The 16688-nt window shown below is 40.0% G+C and overlaps 1 protein-coding gene across 1 annotated transcript; it reads right to left on the reverse strand.

The window, feature by feature from the left end:
* Positions 1-405: 405 nt before the first annotated feature.
* LOC111571880 (Na(+)/H(+) exchange regulatory cofactor NHE-RF2) lies at positions 406-16142 on the reverse strand. Its single transcript, XM_023275270.3, has 6 exons — positions 15353-16142; positions 14717-15034; positions 5843-6034; positions 4506-4659; positions 1517-1737; positions 406-1403 (listed from the first exon to the last, which is right to left on the reverse strand). The coding sequence occupies exons 1-6, from the start codon at positions 15557-15559 to the stop codon at positions 1236-1238; spliced, it is 1260 nt and encodes a 419-aa protein (XP_023131038.2). The 5' UTR covers positions 15560-16142; the 3' UTR covers positions 406-1235.
* Positions 16143-16688: the final 546 nt, after the last annotated feature.

The raw sequence follows: 16688 nt of genomic DNA on the forward strand, positions 1-16688 counted from the left end.
TTTATCAACACAAGCTTGTGACGTATACTGTACCACAGGTGATGTATGTTTATTAGAGTGTATGTACTGGTTGTAACAATGCAGCTTACTCAAAATATTTAAGTGCCGACCTGTCCAATAGCAGTGCAGCCATGTCTGAGACTGCCTTCGTCCCATTTCTTCTTTCAGCTCTTCAACATGGAAAAGCCACACCACTGGTAATCTGTTTGTCATCCTTGTTGATCCCTTTCTTTTTTTTTTCATCGCAATCCTAGCTTTTGTATGTAAAGCTTAATTATCAGTCCAAATGCCATTGGCTGGCCTCATCAGTAAAAGCATTTAAAGTGAATATCATGTCTGCACTGGAATGTTTACCCGACTCTGGGTACATTACATGATGCATCAATAATTTACACTATAGTCGCATTTCACTTATATTGCAAATGTTTATTTCACATCGTGACCAAGTTTCGACCATCCCATTGTAGAGAAAATTCTTTAACAAGCTACAGTAAGTAATCAGAGGGTCTACAGCTCTAGTCAACAATCTGTTTCTTTAAAATGTTTTCCCTTTCAGAAATCACTCTGGAAAATTTAAGAGAAGCACTGAGGTGATCAAACATCATTAATTTCATAACTTAGGCTCACTTGTTTGCTCTGTATTTACATTGAAATGGTACCTGATGTGAGAACTAAAGTAGATACCTATGCCAGACCTCATTGTGTAATGGAAATACATAAAGTTATTCCTTCAAAAACAATAAAATCTTCACTAGTTACAACAGAAACTCTTATCTATAGCGAACACAGTCCAAATCAGGAAAATGCTGATAATATCGCAGAAACAGGAGTGCGTAGAAGCTCATAATCTCTACTCACGACTCTGAAGTGATTATAACTTAATGAAGAGAAACACTTTGCGCTAACAGAGCATTTGCATATAAGAATCCCTTAGTAAATGGTCATTATTGTCATGAAAGATTCATGACACATCCACAGACCATGTCTTTGTCCTTACAAATACTGTAAAGCAGACATCTAGAGAATACTATTGGATGTCTTACAAAGCACTGATACACAGAATATAGTTTAAATACATTTCTACAAATGCTCTTACCCACCTCTTTTTCTTTTCCACTCCTTGTCCACACCTCTGCAAGATGGAGGTATGGTATGTAATATTACAGTATAAACAGAAAAAAATCTTTATCATCTCTCACTTTGTGCCATTCTTCCCCTTTTCTTGTCTTTATGGTTCAGAAGTTGCTGAAAATCTCTTGTTTCTTGCTCCAGTCCATAGAGGGTGCTCTCTTCTTGTTGCGACTGGCGAGGGCCTTTTGTTTGGCCTCAGCAGCTGTGGGACTCAGACGCAGGCCGCTGTCCATGAAAGGATCTGAAACACGCCTTTCGTCCTCGTCGGGGACCTACAACACACACAGACAGACGTGCTTCACGTTCACACTCACCGTCCTTCTCATTTTCTGACTGCTTTGTCTCCCTCTCACGTTGTTTCTGTCTCACACAGCTCCTCTCTCACCTGGATGCTCATGTCCGAGCTGCTGATCTCTGATTGGGTGGTGGAGCTCCTGGAGGATTGGGACGCTGAGCTCCCGTTGGTTCGAGGTTTTGGAGACGATCTTGAGATTGGAGAGTTTGTCAGAGTGACGTTGATGATCGGTGGCTCTGCAGCGGGTAGTTCAGTGGTCGGAGATGGTGTTGGCGGGACGCTTTCTGCGGCTCCTTCATCCACGTAGATCTCTGAGAAAGGTACCAGACACAACATCAAGCATTTTCTTTGGAGGATTGAAAGGTCCCATATGGTGGAAATTCGTTTTCATTGTGTTACGCAATTGTTATGAACTTGGAGGTGTAAAGTAAAAGCAGTTAAGATGTGAAAAGGTTTCCCTCTACAATTCCTCAAGCTTCCCCTCAATTAGATAGCCTCCCAAATTTACAAGCTGCTAAAAAATTGGAACCAAGTGCTATGTTCCACCCAAAGAACCACTCAAACTTTGTATAATTCTGCCCCTTCTTTGCACGTCACTTCAAGGCAAGCCTTTGAGAATAAGCAGCTGTCTCACGGGCCACCTGGTTTGTTTACTTTTTTAGAACTGCTTTTGCTAACTCTAAAATGTTTTAGCAACAAACAAGACACAAAATATTCTGTTGTTGTCTGCAAGAGTGAACACTAGAGTCTTCATGTACTCCCAGCATCTGAAGAACTGAACACCCAGTGGATTACTTTTATTATGTAACCACATCAATTGGAAACTTCTTGTTAGTGTTAGCATGTTGTGCCACTAATGTGGCAAATGTAACCATTGGATTTAATCATATGCCCTCAGTTCAGTGCTTTATAGAAGATGTAAAGTTGAGGGACAATCATAGATGGTGGAAACTTTAGGACTGATCTGAAACCAGTAAACAAGTTTGGGTGGGTTACCCTTAGGCAACATTATTAGGAAGCACTGTATTAATTTCCATTGTTATGCTGACGACACTCAATTGTATTTATCTATGAAGCCAACTGAAACTAATCAGCTAGCTAGACTGCAAGATTGTCTTAAGGACATAAAGACCTGGATGACCTATAATTTCTTACTACTAAATTCAGACAAGACTGAAGTCATTGTATTTGGCCCCAAACATCTTAGAGAATTGCTTTCAAAGCATATAGTTACTCTGGATGGCATTACATTGGCCTCCAGTACTACTGTGAGGAACCTCGGTGTTATCTTTGACCAGGACATGTCCTTTAACTCGCACATAAAACAAATCTGTAGGACTTCCTTTTTCCACCTGAGAAATATTGTGAAAATCAGGAACATCCTGTCTCAGAGTGATGCAGAAAAACTAGTCCATGCATTTGTTACTTCTAGGCTTGACTACTGTAATTCCTTATTATCAGGTTGTCCCAATAGCTCTCTGAAACATCTACAGCTGATCCAAAACGCTGCAGCCAGAGTACTGACGGGAGTTAGCAAGAGAGATCATATTTCTCCTATATTGGTTTCTCTTCATTGGCTCCCTGTTAAATCTAGAATAGAATTCAAAATCCTTCTTCTGACATATAAAGCTCTTAACAACCAATCTCCATCATATCTTAAAGATCTGATAGTACCATATTACCCTAGCAGAACTCTTCGCTCTCAGACTGCAGGCTTACTTGTTGTTCCTAGAATCTCTAAAAGTAGAATGGGAGGCAGAGCCTTCAGTTATCAGGCACCTCTCCTGTGGAACCAGCTCCCAGTTTGGGTTCGGGAGGCGGACACCCTCTCTATTTTTAAGACCAGGCTTAAAACCTTCCTTTTCGACAAAGCTTATAGTTAGGGCTGACTGGGTGACCCTGACGGGGTGAGCTGGTGTTTTCATTTGCACAACTGACTTCCCCTCTTGACGTCCCTTTAGTTTGCCCCTAGTTATGCTGCTATAGGCCTAGGCTGCTGGGGAACCTCTCTGGATGCACTGAGCCCTTCTCTAACTACCTATGTATTTACTATATATACCATTATTGCATTACATTCACTCTGTTTCTTTCTGTGTCCTTTCTCCGAGTGTCCCTGGTCCCAGAGCTGGATGCTGGATGCTTCAGATGTGTGGCTGTGTTTTTATGGTCCTTGTGTCCCACCCCCCACCTCTCTATCTCTACCCCTCTATCTGTATCCCTCTATCTCTACCTCTACCCCTCTATCTCTACCTCTCTACTTCTTCTGTCCCTCTCAACCCGCCCGGCCAGCAGGCAGATGGGTCCCCCCACATTAGAGCCGGGTTCTGCTCGAGGTTTTTTTCCCTGTTAAAAGGGTGTTTTCCTTGCCACTGTCGCCTTTTGGCTTGCTCTGGGGGTCAGGCATATGGGTTCTGTAAAGCGTCTCGAGACAATTTGACTGTAATTGGCGCTATATAAATAAAATTGAATTGAATTGAATTGAATTACTGTGTTTCATGTCATCTGCTGGGCCTTAGCGTAGCCTTACTCAGCTGGTGTTCAATTTTCTTCTCTCCTGCTCTCTGTACTCAAATACACTACACTTTAATACAGCCAAATGCCCAATAAAGCTGTTCTGATTTGCATATTTTTCTGGTTCAGTTGTCAGACAACGGAACAAGTATGAAATAGTGACTGAAACGCAGCCCATTCAGTTATATGTTTACCCACAGTCACTAAAGCACCATTTTCAAGCTGCAGTTCTTAACCTGCAATTCACCTCCACATAAGTAAACAACAGCTGTTATAACTTCTGCAACATTCCCAGGTAAAATGATCACGCGAAAGTTAGAAGCAACAGATTGTCCTGATCTCTGCGAGGGGCTGTATGATCAACTGTTGGGTGTGTACAGTAGCAGCTTACTTTTGAACCAGGAGTTATACACTAATGGTGAAATGAACCATCTTTGCAGTATTTTGAGCTAAAAAAACATTGAAAGAAACATTCTGGGAAAATGTACGACTTTGATTAATTTGCTGAGAAGGAGTACAATATAGCACCTTTAAAGAGTTGTGTATGTGAGCATGCATGCTTTTCAACCTTTGGTGTGGCTGGCAGTCGGTGTGATTCCCAGTCTCTGGAAAAGCTCGTCTGTCTCGGGGTCGACCACTAGGAGGTGGACTTCCCCACCTCCTGTCCTGATCAGTGCCACCACCTCTGAGTGCCTCAGGCCCTCTGTGGACGCTCCATTCACCTGAGACAGAGAAAAAGAAAAAAGGAAATGTCAGTGCAGAAAAGTTAAAACGAAGGAGAGAAAAGATGCAGAGAAATGATCTAATGAGACAGACACAAGGCAGAGATCTGGGAGAGGAAACAACATGACACACAGATGCAATCTGAACGGGAACTGATTTACATGAATCCTTTCCTGCCTCCAGACTCTTCCTCTATACAACATCACCTCCACACCTCAAACACAGAAATGGATATATATAGGAATATTATCCCATGTCGTCATCCCTTCCTTTACTTCTTTAAACAACACCTTTCTCTGCCGTCTACGTTAAGCCAGAGTCTGGCTAATCTCTTCTAATCCAATCACACATCAAATCAGTGCACGGAACTGATTAACCCGCTGAACCCCAAAACCTGCCGGCAGGTTTGAAAACAAGTCATCTTTTAAAAGAAACATTTATTGGAGCCAGCAACTGTAAAAACTGATTTTTTCTGAATTTCCACCTCAGTCTTTTTGTTGGAAACTGAAAATCATGCTATTTAATGAAAATAACTTAATATAACAAATCTCATTAAAAAATGTAACTTTTCCCTGTAACTAAATTCCATGAAAAACAAAAAAATTTGCACACTCTGGTGCAATTGAAAAGCCATGAGTGACTCAGCTGTGACCAACAGTCACATGACAAAAAATTAGACAGTTTTTAGTTAAACTGGGCTGTGTTTGCAGAGAGCAGATGAGAGACACGTATGGAAACAAACTAAAAATGTAAATGGTTAAATATCAACAGTATGAGTAACCATTTGTTCCAGTTTAGGTAACAGCTGTTGTCACTTGGAAAAATGTTGTACATGTTGGCTCCAGGTTTTTTCAATGTTTGTACAATGAGTCATTTGTTTACTTTTTTATGTTTTATGATATTCTAACTGTGGAACACCAAAAAAAAACTTTCTTAAGTTCTGTCTACTTCTAGCTATGGTTGTGCTGTTTTCATAGAGGTGTAGGACTTATATTGCAGAGGATGATGAGTCTACATTGAGTAAAATTGTGACTGTCAAAAAAAACTGCTTGAGGCTCAGAGGACTAATACATTTGTACATGTTTTTTTATTTTTTTTTTTTTGCCACGAGTTCCTCAAAATCATCTGGTGACGGCGTCCCATATCTCCCATTTATTTTAACATGAGTGCGTTTTTTCGTACCTCCACTACTCTATCTCCAGCTCGGATCCCTGCGCTCTCAGCAGCTGAGTTGGGGTCCACGGCTCGTACAAACTGTCCACCTTTTGTCTTATCGCTGTGTAAGTTGAAGCCGTAGCCGTTTTCCCCCTTTATCAGGTGACACAGACGGGGAAGGAGCTCACCTGTCGGCTCTGGTGAAGGTTCAACTTGTAGCTATAAATAGAAACAAGGCAATTACAAAGATCAAGAACTTTACAAAAGATGGTGCTGAAATGTTGCCTGTGGTACAAACTGAGAGTTAGCTTCTTGTAAGGTGTACATGCACAATATAAATCAGCTCAGTACAAGGATTTGTCAACGTATCACATATTTGTGAGCTTCAAAGGCATCCATTGATTTCCATATGATATTGCACTTAACGTCTGTCATGCTGCACTTCAAATCTGTATTAATGTTTTAAATCAGAGCTACATTGTTAGTGTGTGAATGCAGATTGGTTTGAACAGTCGACAGCTACATACCATACAAACATAAAGGAAGCTTGGCAAAAATTACTAGTTCAGACTTAATGTTGATTTTGATGGATTGCACAACTAGAGTTGCAGATTTTTAAATTTGTAAGTTAAAAAAAAAGTGTTTGCTTTTAGGAGTGTGATACATGCATCCAAAAACCTAACGTGTGTAGAATAGACTTAAACATGTTTAACTAAGATTATAAAATTCTTATTCAACACTGGTATGGCCCATTACATGTACACTGTTTTCTGGGTCTCTGAAGTTGCAGTGATGTTGTGTTACACTATACTTCTGTCTTAGTATCATGCAGTGGACCATTAATTATGGCCTATATTGGAACAAGCAAACAAACAAGGACGGAAGAGTATGGTTTTCACAAGATGGGCTTTATGACAGGGCTGCTGTATTAGATTGCAATAGATCGTGCAGGTTAGGGCTGGGCAATAACTCAATATGGCATATCAGTTAGCGGTGCAGTTGTTTCATGACAATATGATCATATCATATTATCTTTTGACAAAATCATGTCGTTCTAATCAGTGTTTTCAAGTAAACAGTGGGTTTAAATGAACATAATTAACTATTAAGGTGTACAAAAGTGAAGAGCTTTTCCATGAAAATGTGCATTTGACGTCTGTTTCTGTGTTCATGTTTTCTTTGCACCTTTGACTGTGTATGTTGTTTGTATTATGAGTTGATTCAGAGAAAGTTGCAGCCATGATAAGCTGGTGGGCTTACAGCAAAGTGGGCTAAGTGGATCTGGCTGAGAGACGTGATCAATCCTGATCCTGATGACCAACGACAGGAGTTGACACGTTGCATGACTGAACTAATGACCTCGACTTCTACTATGAAGTACTAGAGTATGACTAATGATTATTGTTGTTGTCGTATTTCTTGATTAATTGATTATTTGTTTGGTCTATAAAATGTCAGAAAATGGTGACAACAAGTTTCGCCACCACCCAAAGATATTGAGATATTCAAATTTAAGAAGCTGGAGTCAGAGAATTTATTTTTGAATTACTCAAACTGAACCTCAAAACCCACCAGAAGGTTTGAACGGCATGGTGTCTTTTTTTTTTTTTTTTTTTTTTTTTTTTTAATCGCCAATATGACACCATTTCTCAGCCAGAAACTGTAAAAACAGGAAGACAACTTTCAGACAGCCTTTGAAATACTCATCTAACAGATTTCACCAAATCTAAGCTAAAAATTGTGATATTTAATCAAAATCCCTTCATTCCACATGTCTCATTTATAAATTTACCAAAAACAAATAGTTTTTTCTAACCTGAGTCTGTCAAAAAAAAATAAAAATTTTCTTCCGCACAATTGTGAAGCCAGAAGTGTCTTAGTTGCAACCAACAATTATGTAAAGAATATCAGGCATTTTTCAGCTGAACTGCAGGCTGTCTGACACAGACCAGATAGAAACAAGTATTGAAACAAATTAACCACGCCATTTTTCGTCCCAGTATTGGTAACCCCAGTGGACACTTAGACTGAGAGCAAAATGAAGCATGCGCGAGCAAGAAAATAAATGAAATATTTCTCTAGAGTTGATGTGCAGAGTAGTTTAAAAATGCAGAGTTTCTAGAGGTTGCAAAAATATGAATATTAAATTATATATGATATGAAGAGACACCATTTTTTTCTTTTATGAGTAACAACTGTGGGCACAAAATGTTGTACGTGTTGATTCAACAGTCGTTTTTTTGTGTTTTTAATAATATATGGCATTATATCGGTGTTATACTGCACAGAAGACATTTTTAAATTCTCTCTGCTTCTAGCCATGGTTGTGCCGTTTCCATAGAGCAGCGGGACTTTACATTGCCGTGAAAACATGTTCCACACCGAGTTAAAATGTGTCACAAGCACAAAACTGCTTTGGGTTCGAGGCTTAATTGATTATCAAAATAATTGCTAGTTAATTTAATAGGTGACAAGTATTGACTTGATTGTTGCAGCTGTACTTGGTTCATACTGGCTGTGTCCTGTTGCTAACTTTAGCCCTGAGTATTGACTATGTGGGGAACCAAGTGAAAGATCTCATGTCCTTTCTGCTTCATCTAGAACAGACTGGATATAAGACACAAACAGGAAGAGAGTCCTTGAGGGCCTGAATGTGACAGATCACTATGGTGTTACGGTGACTGGCTTTAAAGAACCTCTGTTTATGTGCTCGGCCTGTTTGCTATATTTGTCATGTTGGCCCAAATTAATTGACTCACAGGCTGCACACCACAGTGACCTGGAAATATCTAAGCTGATCTATTTGAGGACCCACAGAGCTTTTTCTACACATGGAATATTTCTTGTGATCCTGTTAATCAAACCATTTAAAAAATGTGATTAATTGACTGCAATTTCAATAATCAGTTGGTCTTTTAAGCCATTTTCGCGCAAGAACGACTGACATTTACTGTTGCCAGTCAAATATTTTTATTCTATTATAGATATAATCTATTATAAATTTTGGACTGTTTTCAGAGAAAAACATGTAATCTGAAGATGACTTCTAGGAAATTATAGTGGACATTTTCATAATTATCTGACATTTTAGGCAGAACTTTGGTTGAAATTCAGAGATTCATCCTTTGTTTTGTTTCTCGATTTAACTGGAAAAACAACAAAGATGTTGTTATAAACCTGAGAAAATCTTATTTAGCAAGGTTAGTGAAAGTTGAAGGTGTGAGCGAGGCAGACTGGTGTGTGTCAGTGATGGCAGCCAACACTGGTTGCATAAGGCTGCTCTATATGGGCATCTGCTGCCATAATAACATCATGCAACAACGAAATCACGTCAGTATTTACATGTACAGTGAAGTGAATGTCAGTCATGAGATGAATGACGGAGAGTTGAAAGGATGACAGAGTCTGTGTGTGAGTAAAAGTGTAAATTTGTCTTTGGTTGGCTTATCGTGTAAAATGACAGGACCTTCAGCTGAGATTAATTTGCTGTAATGGTTCTTTAATCAGAATTACTGGCTATAAATAATCACATGGAAAGTGCTACAGCTCATGTTGTCATTGTATGTAGGATTAGTACATTTTAAAGACCTCGTACAACGTTTTTTCCCACTGGTGTTACCAGTGTTGGAAAAATGGTGGCTCTACCTGCTATAGATATTTTACTATTTACATTTTTACAACCTCGAGAAACTGTGTTTTGTTTTTTGTTTTTTTACACTTTTCATTTCCACTTTCATCATGCTGAACGTATCTTCCAACAGTTTCCTCTGTATACTGTTTTTGAGCCATGGTACATTCATTTTATTGCTCTTGTATGCTTTATTTTCTCTAAATCTCTCTGAGTCAGGTCTAAATCACAATACTATTATCACGTGAGTTTTGGTTGCAGATGAATCAGTCATGACAAGTGCAAGAGTTTTAGTTTTTTACAGTATCTGGGGCACAGAGTTTATTTTTGAGAAATTTCAAACGACATCATAGGAGCTTCATTAGAAATCAACTGGACTTCTCTTCTAGATTCTTTATCCATGTGGACTGGAGTGACTATAAATTCTGTAAATCCCCATTAGTCAGCAAGAACTGAAGGAGCCTCTTGGATGAGAGGTGAAATATCTTCAAGAACCTATAAGATAAGTCCAGTTGATTTCTACTGAAGCTCCTATGATTACATGACCTGGATAACTGAGAATCTACACAGGCATTTAGATGAGATATGTAGAATAAAGTGATTCTGAATGAATATAACCATTTTAAGCTTAGATTTGCAAAATACACTGCCCTGCCAAAAAAAAGTCGCACACTCTAATATTTTGTTGGACCACCTTTAGCTTTGAGTACAGCACTCATTCGCTGTGGCACTGTTTTGATAAGCTTCTGCAAATGTCACAGCATTTATTTCTGTCCAGAGATGCATTAATTTTCTACCTAGATCTTATATTGATGATGGAAGAGTCAGACCGCTGTGTAAAGTCTTCTCCAGCAATTGCCAAAGATTCTCAATGGGACTGAGGTCTGGACTCTGTGGAGGCCAATCTGTATGTGAAAATGACATCTCATGCTCCCTGAACCACTCATTCTCAATATGAGCCCCATGAATCCTGGCATTGTCATCTTGGATCATGTCCATGCCATCAGGGAAGAAAACGCCATTGATAGAAAGACCTGGTCATTCAATATATTCAGGTAGTCAGCTGACCTCATTCTTTGCTAACATAACGTTGGTGAACCTGACCAACCCCAGACCAAAACTCTAACCCCCACAGGCTGGTAGACACTAGACATGATGAGTGCATCACTTCATCCACCTCTCTTCTTATTGTGATGCGTCCATCACTTTGCAACGGGGTAAATCTGGACTCAGACCACATGACCGACCACATTTGTTCCTCCAAGATGATGGTTCACCACTATCCTTCAGGTTTTAATAATGCGTTGGACGGTTCTTAACGTGATTTAAGTAGTTTCAGAAATCTCTTTAGTTGTTTTCTTTGATTGATGCAGGCCAATAATTTGACCCTTCTGAGACGGATTAATATCCTTTCCACAACCACAGGATATGTCTTCCAACATGGTTGTTTAAGAAATGAGAAGCTCATCCCTGCATCAGCTAGGGTTAAATAAGTTGTTGCAGCAGAAACATATTCATCCTGCAGTAATTATCCAAAGGAAGGATCTTACGTATTTGCTTAGTTAAAACCAGGTGGCAACTTTTTTTTTTTTTTGGCCAGAAAGTGTATTTCCAACAGTACATCTACACATTACAAATCATCCCTTCAAGAACTGTCAAAAAGTTGAAAATCTAATGATTCTTTCTGTTGTCACTTTTTGTGGCTCTGAAAATTGTGTCATTTTGACTTCAAAAAAAAGAAGGAAAAAAAAAGATAAGCCTTTTGCCAGCAGGTCAGAGGGTAAACATAACTATATGATGTTTTATATGCTGGAAGACACATCATAACTAAAATAAACTGTCAAAACAATGACTGAGCATTTTTAGCTTGGAACTGCAGTGTTTTTATGTCTCAAAAATGCAGTCAGACTTTTGGCGTTTCATACGTTGCTAATATAGGAGATCAGTCCTTTCAACTTGCAGGGTGGGACGGTACCATTGTTCCTATTCAGAACTGGTTTCCACTTCTAACATGTATGCCTGAATTACCTCCATATCATAACATGCCATTGCATAATATAAAGCAGTTTTACAGTGTTTGAGCAGAGCTGTAGGCGAGCTGGTGTGCTCGAGCTGCTGAGGGGTGGATGGAAAAAGAGGTGGGGCTTGATAGATCTGCACATTTGAGACGAAGCAGCTGTGTAGAGTTACATCTAAGGCACTATAGGGCATAAAGAGATTAATTATTTCAATGCAAAAATCTTCCCACTTGGACTTTAATAAATCTAGTAGTTGTTAATAGTTTTAGTAGTTTCAAATGAATGACTACCAAAATATCTGAGTGGTGCTGTATCATCTGTGGATGTGAAAAAGACTTCTTCTTCAGCTAAACTGTGCTGTCTGATGTCCCAACAGGAAATGCTCCTACAAATTCTAAAGTTTCAAAGAATATATTTTATTTATATGTTCGAAAAATGTTTTAAGGGATGTTTATAAGTTCAGATAATGTTCCTAAACAGTTCAAAGTGAACTAGTTTTAACTGCAACATTAGGAGAATGTTTTGAGGATGTTGTCAGGACCACAGATCATTCTCAGACCAACATTCAAAAATGTTTTCAAGATGCCATCAAGGCTTCAGATGACAGTTGTTTTTTTGTTTTTTTTTTTTTTTTTAACTGTTCTTGTAAATCCATATATTAACAAAGGCAGAATGTTTTGCCTATAATTTTCCAAGGATGCTTTGTGGATGTTGCTGAGGTGAAACAGTATGTTCTTCTATAAAACAGTCCCACAATGATACACAGCGTTACATGACAGCAAAGGAAGAAGATTTTTGATGCAACGTTTGGAAATAATTTTACGAATGTTGGGATGAAATGTTATCACAAAACATTTTTAGAATGTCTTTAGGGAACATTAACACAACTGCTCTGGGAACTAAAAGAACACAATCCTGCTGTAACATTACTAGAATGTTGTAGAACTTGCTCAATGTTTTTAGAACAATAGACACCAGCACATATCCTGTCATTAATGGCGGATACTTTAGTTAACTTACAGTTGGAGCTGCTGTGGGTGGTTATGTTGTAATGTTGCACTGGAGCTGATCTGATCTTTTTGCACTTCAAGTTGTTTTATCTAAATATTTTACTGAGAAAAACAGCTGTGACGGCCAGTCAGAGGGCAGCCTCTATTTACCGTGCCTTCAGCTAAACAGGTGGCAGTTTGACGTGAGCCGTCGGTCTTGAGAATTTTTGTTTGGAGCCCAAACATTGAGTCCAATCTCTGACAGGCAGTTCTCAGGTTTTTCTGCCGCCAGTCTGACATTAAGACATCATGGTGATGTCTTGTGCCACTTGTGGAAATTTTCCTACGTCATGCTGACCCCCTTAAATGTACAAATGAGTTTGTGTTTTATTTGTGTTAAGTTCAAAGAGTAACACCAGCTTAGACCTGATCCTTTCTTTTGGCTGTATGTTTCAGAAGAGTTCAGAGTCTAACAGCTGGACAACATGACTTTGTGTAGTTTAATTGAATCACTCAGTATTTTTATGTTAAAATCGGATGCTTCCCATGTCTGCCTGGTCCTTTCTTCCTGCCTTGCAGATACTCAGATGCTGATTTGTCAAAATCCACTTTAACTAAAGTCTAGAAAACCTATAACAATCAAAACAGTAGCTTTCTTTTTCTTTAGAAATCACCAAAATTACACCTCTTATCAGAGGCAGAAACTGTGAAAGCAGAAAGAGTTTAGAGATTTTCAAATTTCTATTAAAAAAATAACCAAATAAATCCTAAGAGTATATTTCATCAAAATCACTATATATTTGACATTCCTCATTTAAAAATTTGCTCAAATAAAATCAGTTCCATGAACCAGATTATGTAACAAAACACCAGTTCTACACACCTCAGAGCAACTGAGAAGCCACTAGTGACTCAGCTGCAACCAACAGACATGTGACAAAAATTCAGGGACTTTTCAGTGGAACTTGGCTGAACTGCAGGCAGTGTTTACACCCAGAGGAGAGGTGACATGTATGGAAGCAAATTAAAAATGTAAGTAGCTAAATATCAATAGTAGCTAGAGTCACTCTTTTGTAGTCGTAACACCTGTGAGCACTTGTAAAAATGTTTCACATGATGATTCCTGGTTATAAAAATGTTGTTATACTGCGCTGAAGACATGTTTAATATTTTCTACTTCTAGTCATGGTTGTGCTGTTTCCATAGAGGTGCTGGGCTTCACATTGCAGTGAAAAATGAGCCCACATTAAGTTAAAACGTGACAGGAGCAAATAAAAAGTGTCAAGAAACTGCTTAGGGTTCAAATGGTTTAAGTCCTGCTACATAAAGCCCTATATTCAAAGAGAATAACACGAGACAACTGAGTTTTAAACCCACTGTATGTCTCAGTGAAGTGAGTGCATGGTGTAGACCTCCATCTGATGCACCCAACATCACACCGTCTTTCAAATTTGATCAGTCATTGTGACCAAACAATCCCCACAGTTCTGCATGTTGCAGCAGGAAGCACAGTCAGGTGAGCAGAGCTGATCTTCAATCAGGTGGAAACAACCTGCCAGTTCAGTGCGAGATTTTGAATCCCAGTATGCACAAAGAGGCATCTCCCTTTAAATACAATATGCATTCTAAATGTTGGCACCCGTGAGAGGAAACAGCGGCTTGTAAATGGATGCAACAATGGAGCTCTGGGCATAGCTAAGCAGATGACAGGATGAATAATGAAACTTGTCACAAATAGTAACCTGCTGTAATTTACAATTTTATTCCTTTTTGGACTTGTATCAATGCAGTGGATTTAATGTCTTCATTTTGACCGGAACAGGTGGGTTGTTCATAAAAACCTCTGCATATACAAGCTGCCTCCTCTCAAGCAGTTCCTACTCTGCACTCGTGACTTGATTCAGATGTTTTCTCAACCTCCTTTTTGTTACTTCAAATCATCATTGTCTTTTCTCACAGTTTTGGTCTCTCTGTCTGTGTAGGTTTGTGTTAAACTACCAGAAGCTTCCACTCCCACCTGTTAAGAGAAGTCACCAGACTGTTTCTGTTTCCAGACGGCAGGCGTTCCAAGTCCAGATTAGTGCTGGACAGACATCAGGTAGGAGAGTGAAGCTCAAATACTTAAACACAGTTACACTTTGCAACCATTCAGACTGACCAACTATCCAATCCACATGCAGAATTTGGACTCTTCTCCCTTTAGACTTTTCTGATAAAACCTGTGCAGCCTTGTGATTTTTCTAAACTCTTGAGTGCTGATGCTTACCTCTGTGTCTGTCGTCGTGCTTGATGTCACTGAGGATCTCTTGACTTTGCCTTGTGTGATCATGCGAGTGGGTGATTCTGCAGCAGGAAAGTGAAATGCGTGAATGTGGTTGGGTTTAGGTGGCAGAGGTGAGTTCTCTCTGGGTATGGGGGAGGTGGAGGGCGTGGGCCTGGGCGAGGGCCGCGGGGAGAGGGTTCCCATCTCGATGGCCAGGTCCTCTGTGCAGGCCAGGCCACGGCTGCGGAGGTGGTCGTCTGTATCTCTGTCCACCACCAGCATGCTGGTGCGATGGGGAACCTCTCGGATACGATTCACCACCTACACAGAGGAGAAATCAAGAGCAGTGAGGAGGCTTATCACTAATTTGATGCATGTTGTTTCCTTGGAACTGCCCTGCAATGTGCACTTTTATCTAATAACAAAGACACTCAGTGATTCCCATTACACAAGGCTCACACTGACCCATTTAGTAGCCCCCTCCTCCTTCTCCTGAGGCAACAGAAAAGTGGTCTAACAGGTATAGAACTCATTGTTTGTACCTGTGAGAGTTTATGCGCCTCTCTTGGCACGTCTTTACCTCGCACATACTTGTCATCTAAAAAAAAAAAAAAAGTGATTCATTGTGTCACAACTCACTTGATGATGAGTTTCGTTCTCCACATTCTCCCCGTTCACCTCCACCACACGGTCTCCTGGCCGCAACCCGGCAAGGTCAGCCGAGGAACCGGGCTCCACTTTGCGGATAAATTGTCCGCCTCTATTCCGCTCACCGTGCAGATGGAACCCATAACCGCGCTCTCCTTTGGTTAGAAAACAGAGCCTCGGTCTCAGCTCGCTCTCCATCCCTGTGCGTCAATAGAAGGGGAAAAACAGGTCAAAGTGTCTCAGGAGAATAAACTGGTGCTCGGTCCAAGAACTGCGGAAAGTCTCTGGCTCTTAATCCAACGTACGGCTGCGCGCTTCAGTGACCAAAAGATCATCATCATTCAGCATCATGCGAGTCCCTTATCAATCCACAATTGTCCCGAGAGCACGAGTAAAAAAAAAAGGCCTAAAACTAATGAGGAATTAATCCATCGTGCAAGTTCCAGAGGCGCTGATTTGAGCGCGTAAAAGGCAGTGTGCGTAAAAGTGTGGTCCAAAACCAAAGACAGGGGCTAAGTCCCGTCCATCAGAGGAATAATCCAAGAGATCAGAGATTAGAAAGCTGTTCCTCGCACGTAACACTTAATTCTCCTCGTCAGCAGGGCGCGTGTCCTCCTGTCCGACCCGGTGAGAGTGAAGAGGCGTCAACAACAGCTGCCACCGTCCGCCTCAGTGCGCACCTGACGACGCAGCGCCGCCGCGAGCAGATACTCTGAAAGGAGAATAAGTTGTTTGTAGGTACTGTAGAGAAACATTATGAGTTTAATTGCTGTTATCCGTTCACAGAGGGCGGCTCAGGTGCGTTTGAAATCCGTTCAACAGGTACATAACAGTAAAGCCGAGGGCATTTTCTAATTTTGCAGCCGTCTCTTGAGGCAGGAACTTGCTGTAACCCGAGAAAGGAAATCTCCCTTATCTGTTCTAAAGCTCTGCCTGCATCGGATATCAATAAAAAGGAGATTTAAAGGTTTCATGAAATTTAAGTTTTCATTGTGTTTGTGGCAGGTGTGCAGCAATTTATCTCTTCACAGGTGAGTCACTAAAGTAGGTTAATTCAGAACAGCAGGAGTTAAAGGTGTGTGTTGATATTCAGATCAGAGAAGAAGAGACATTCATGTGGAAATAAGTTTGTCCTACTGCTGGAATTTTACACTTTATTTTACTACTGACAGAACTCTTTAATACTTCAGATGGGCCTTTGAGCAATAAAGCAGATCAAGTAGTGAGAATATAAAAATCCCCTTCAAACATATCTGAAGATATAGATCAAACTAAAATGCTTTACTTTCGTTTGTAATTTGTATAATGATTTCAAAATGTAACGATA

This window comes from Amphiprion ocellaris, chromosome 4 (genome assembly GCF_022539595.1).
Source record: "Amphiprion ocellaris isolate individual 3 ecotype Okinawa chromosome 4, ASM2253959v1, whole genome shotgun sequence".
Lineage (NCBI taxonomy): Eukaryota > Metazoa > Chordata > Actinopteri > Pomacentridae > Amphiprion > Amphiprion ocellaris.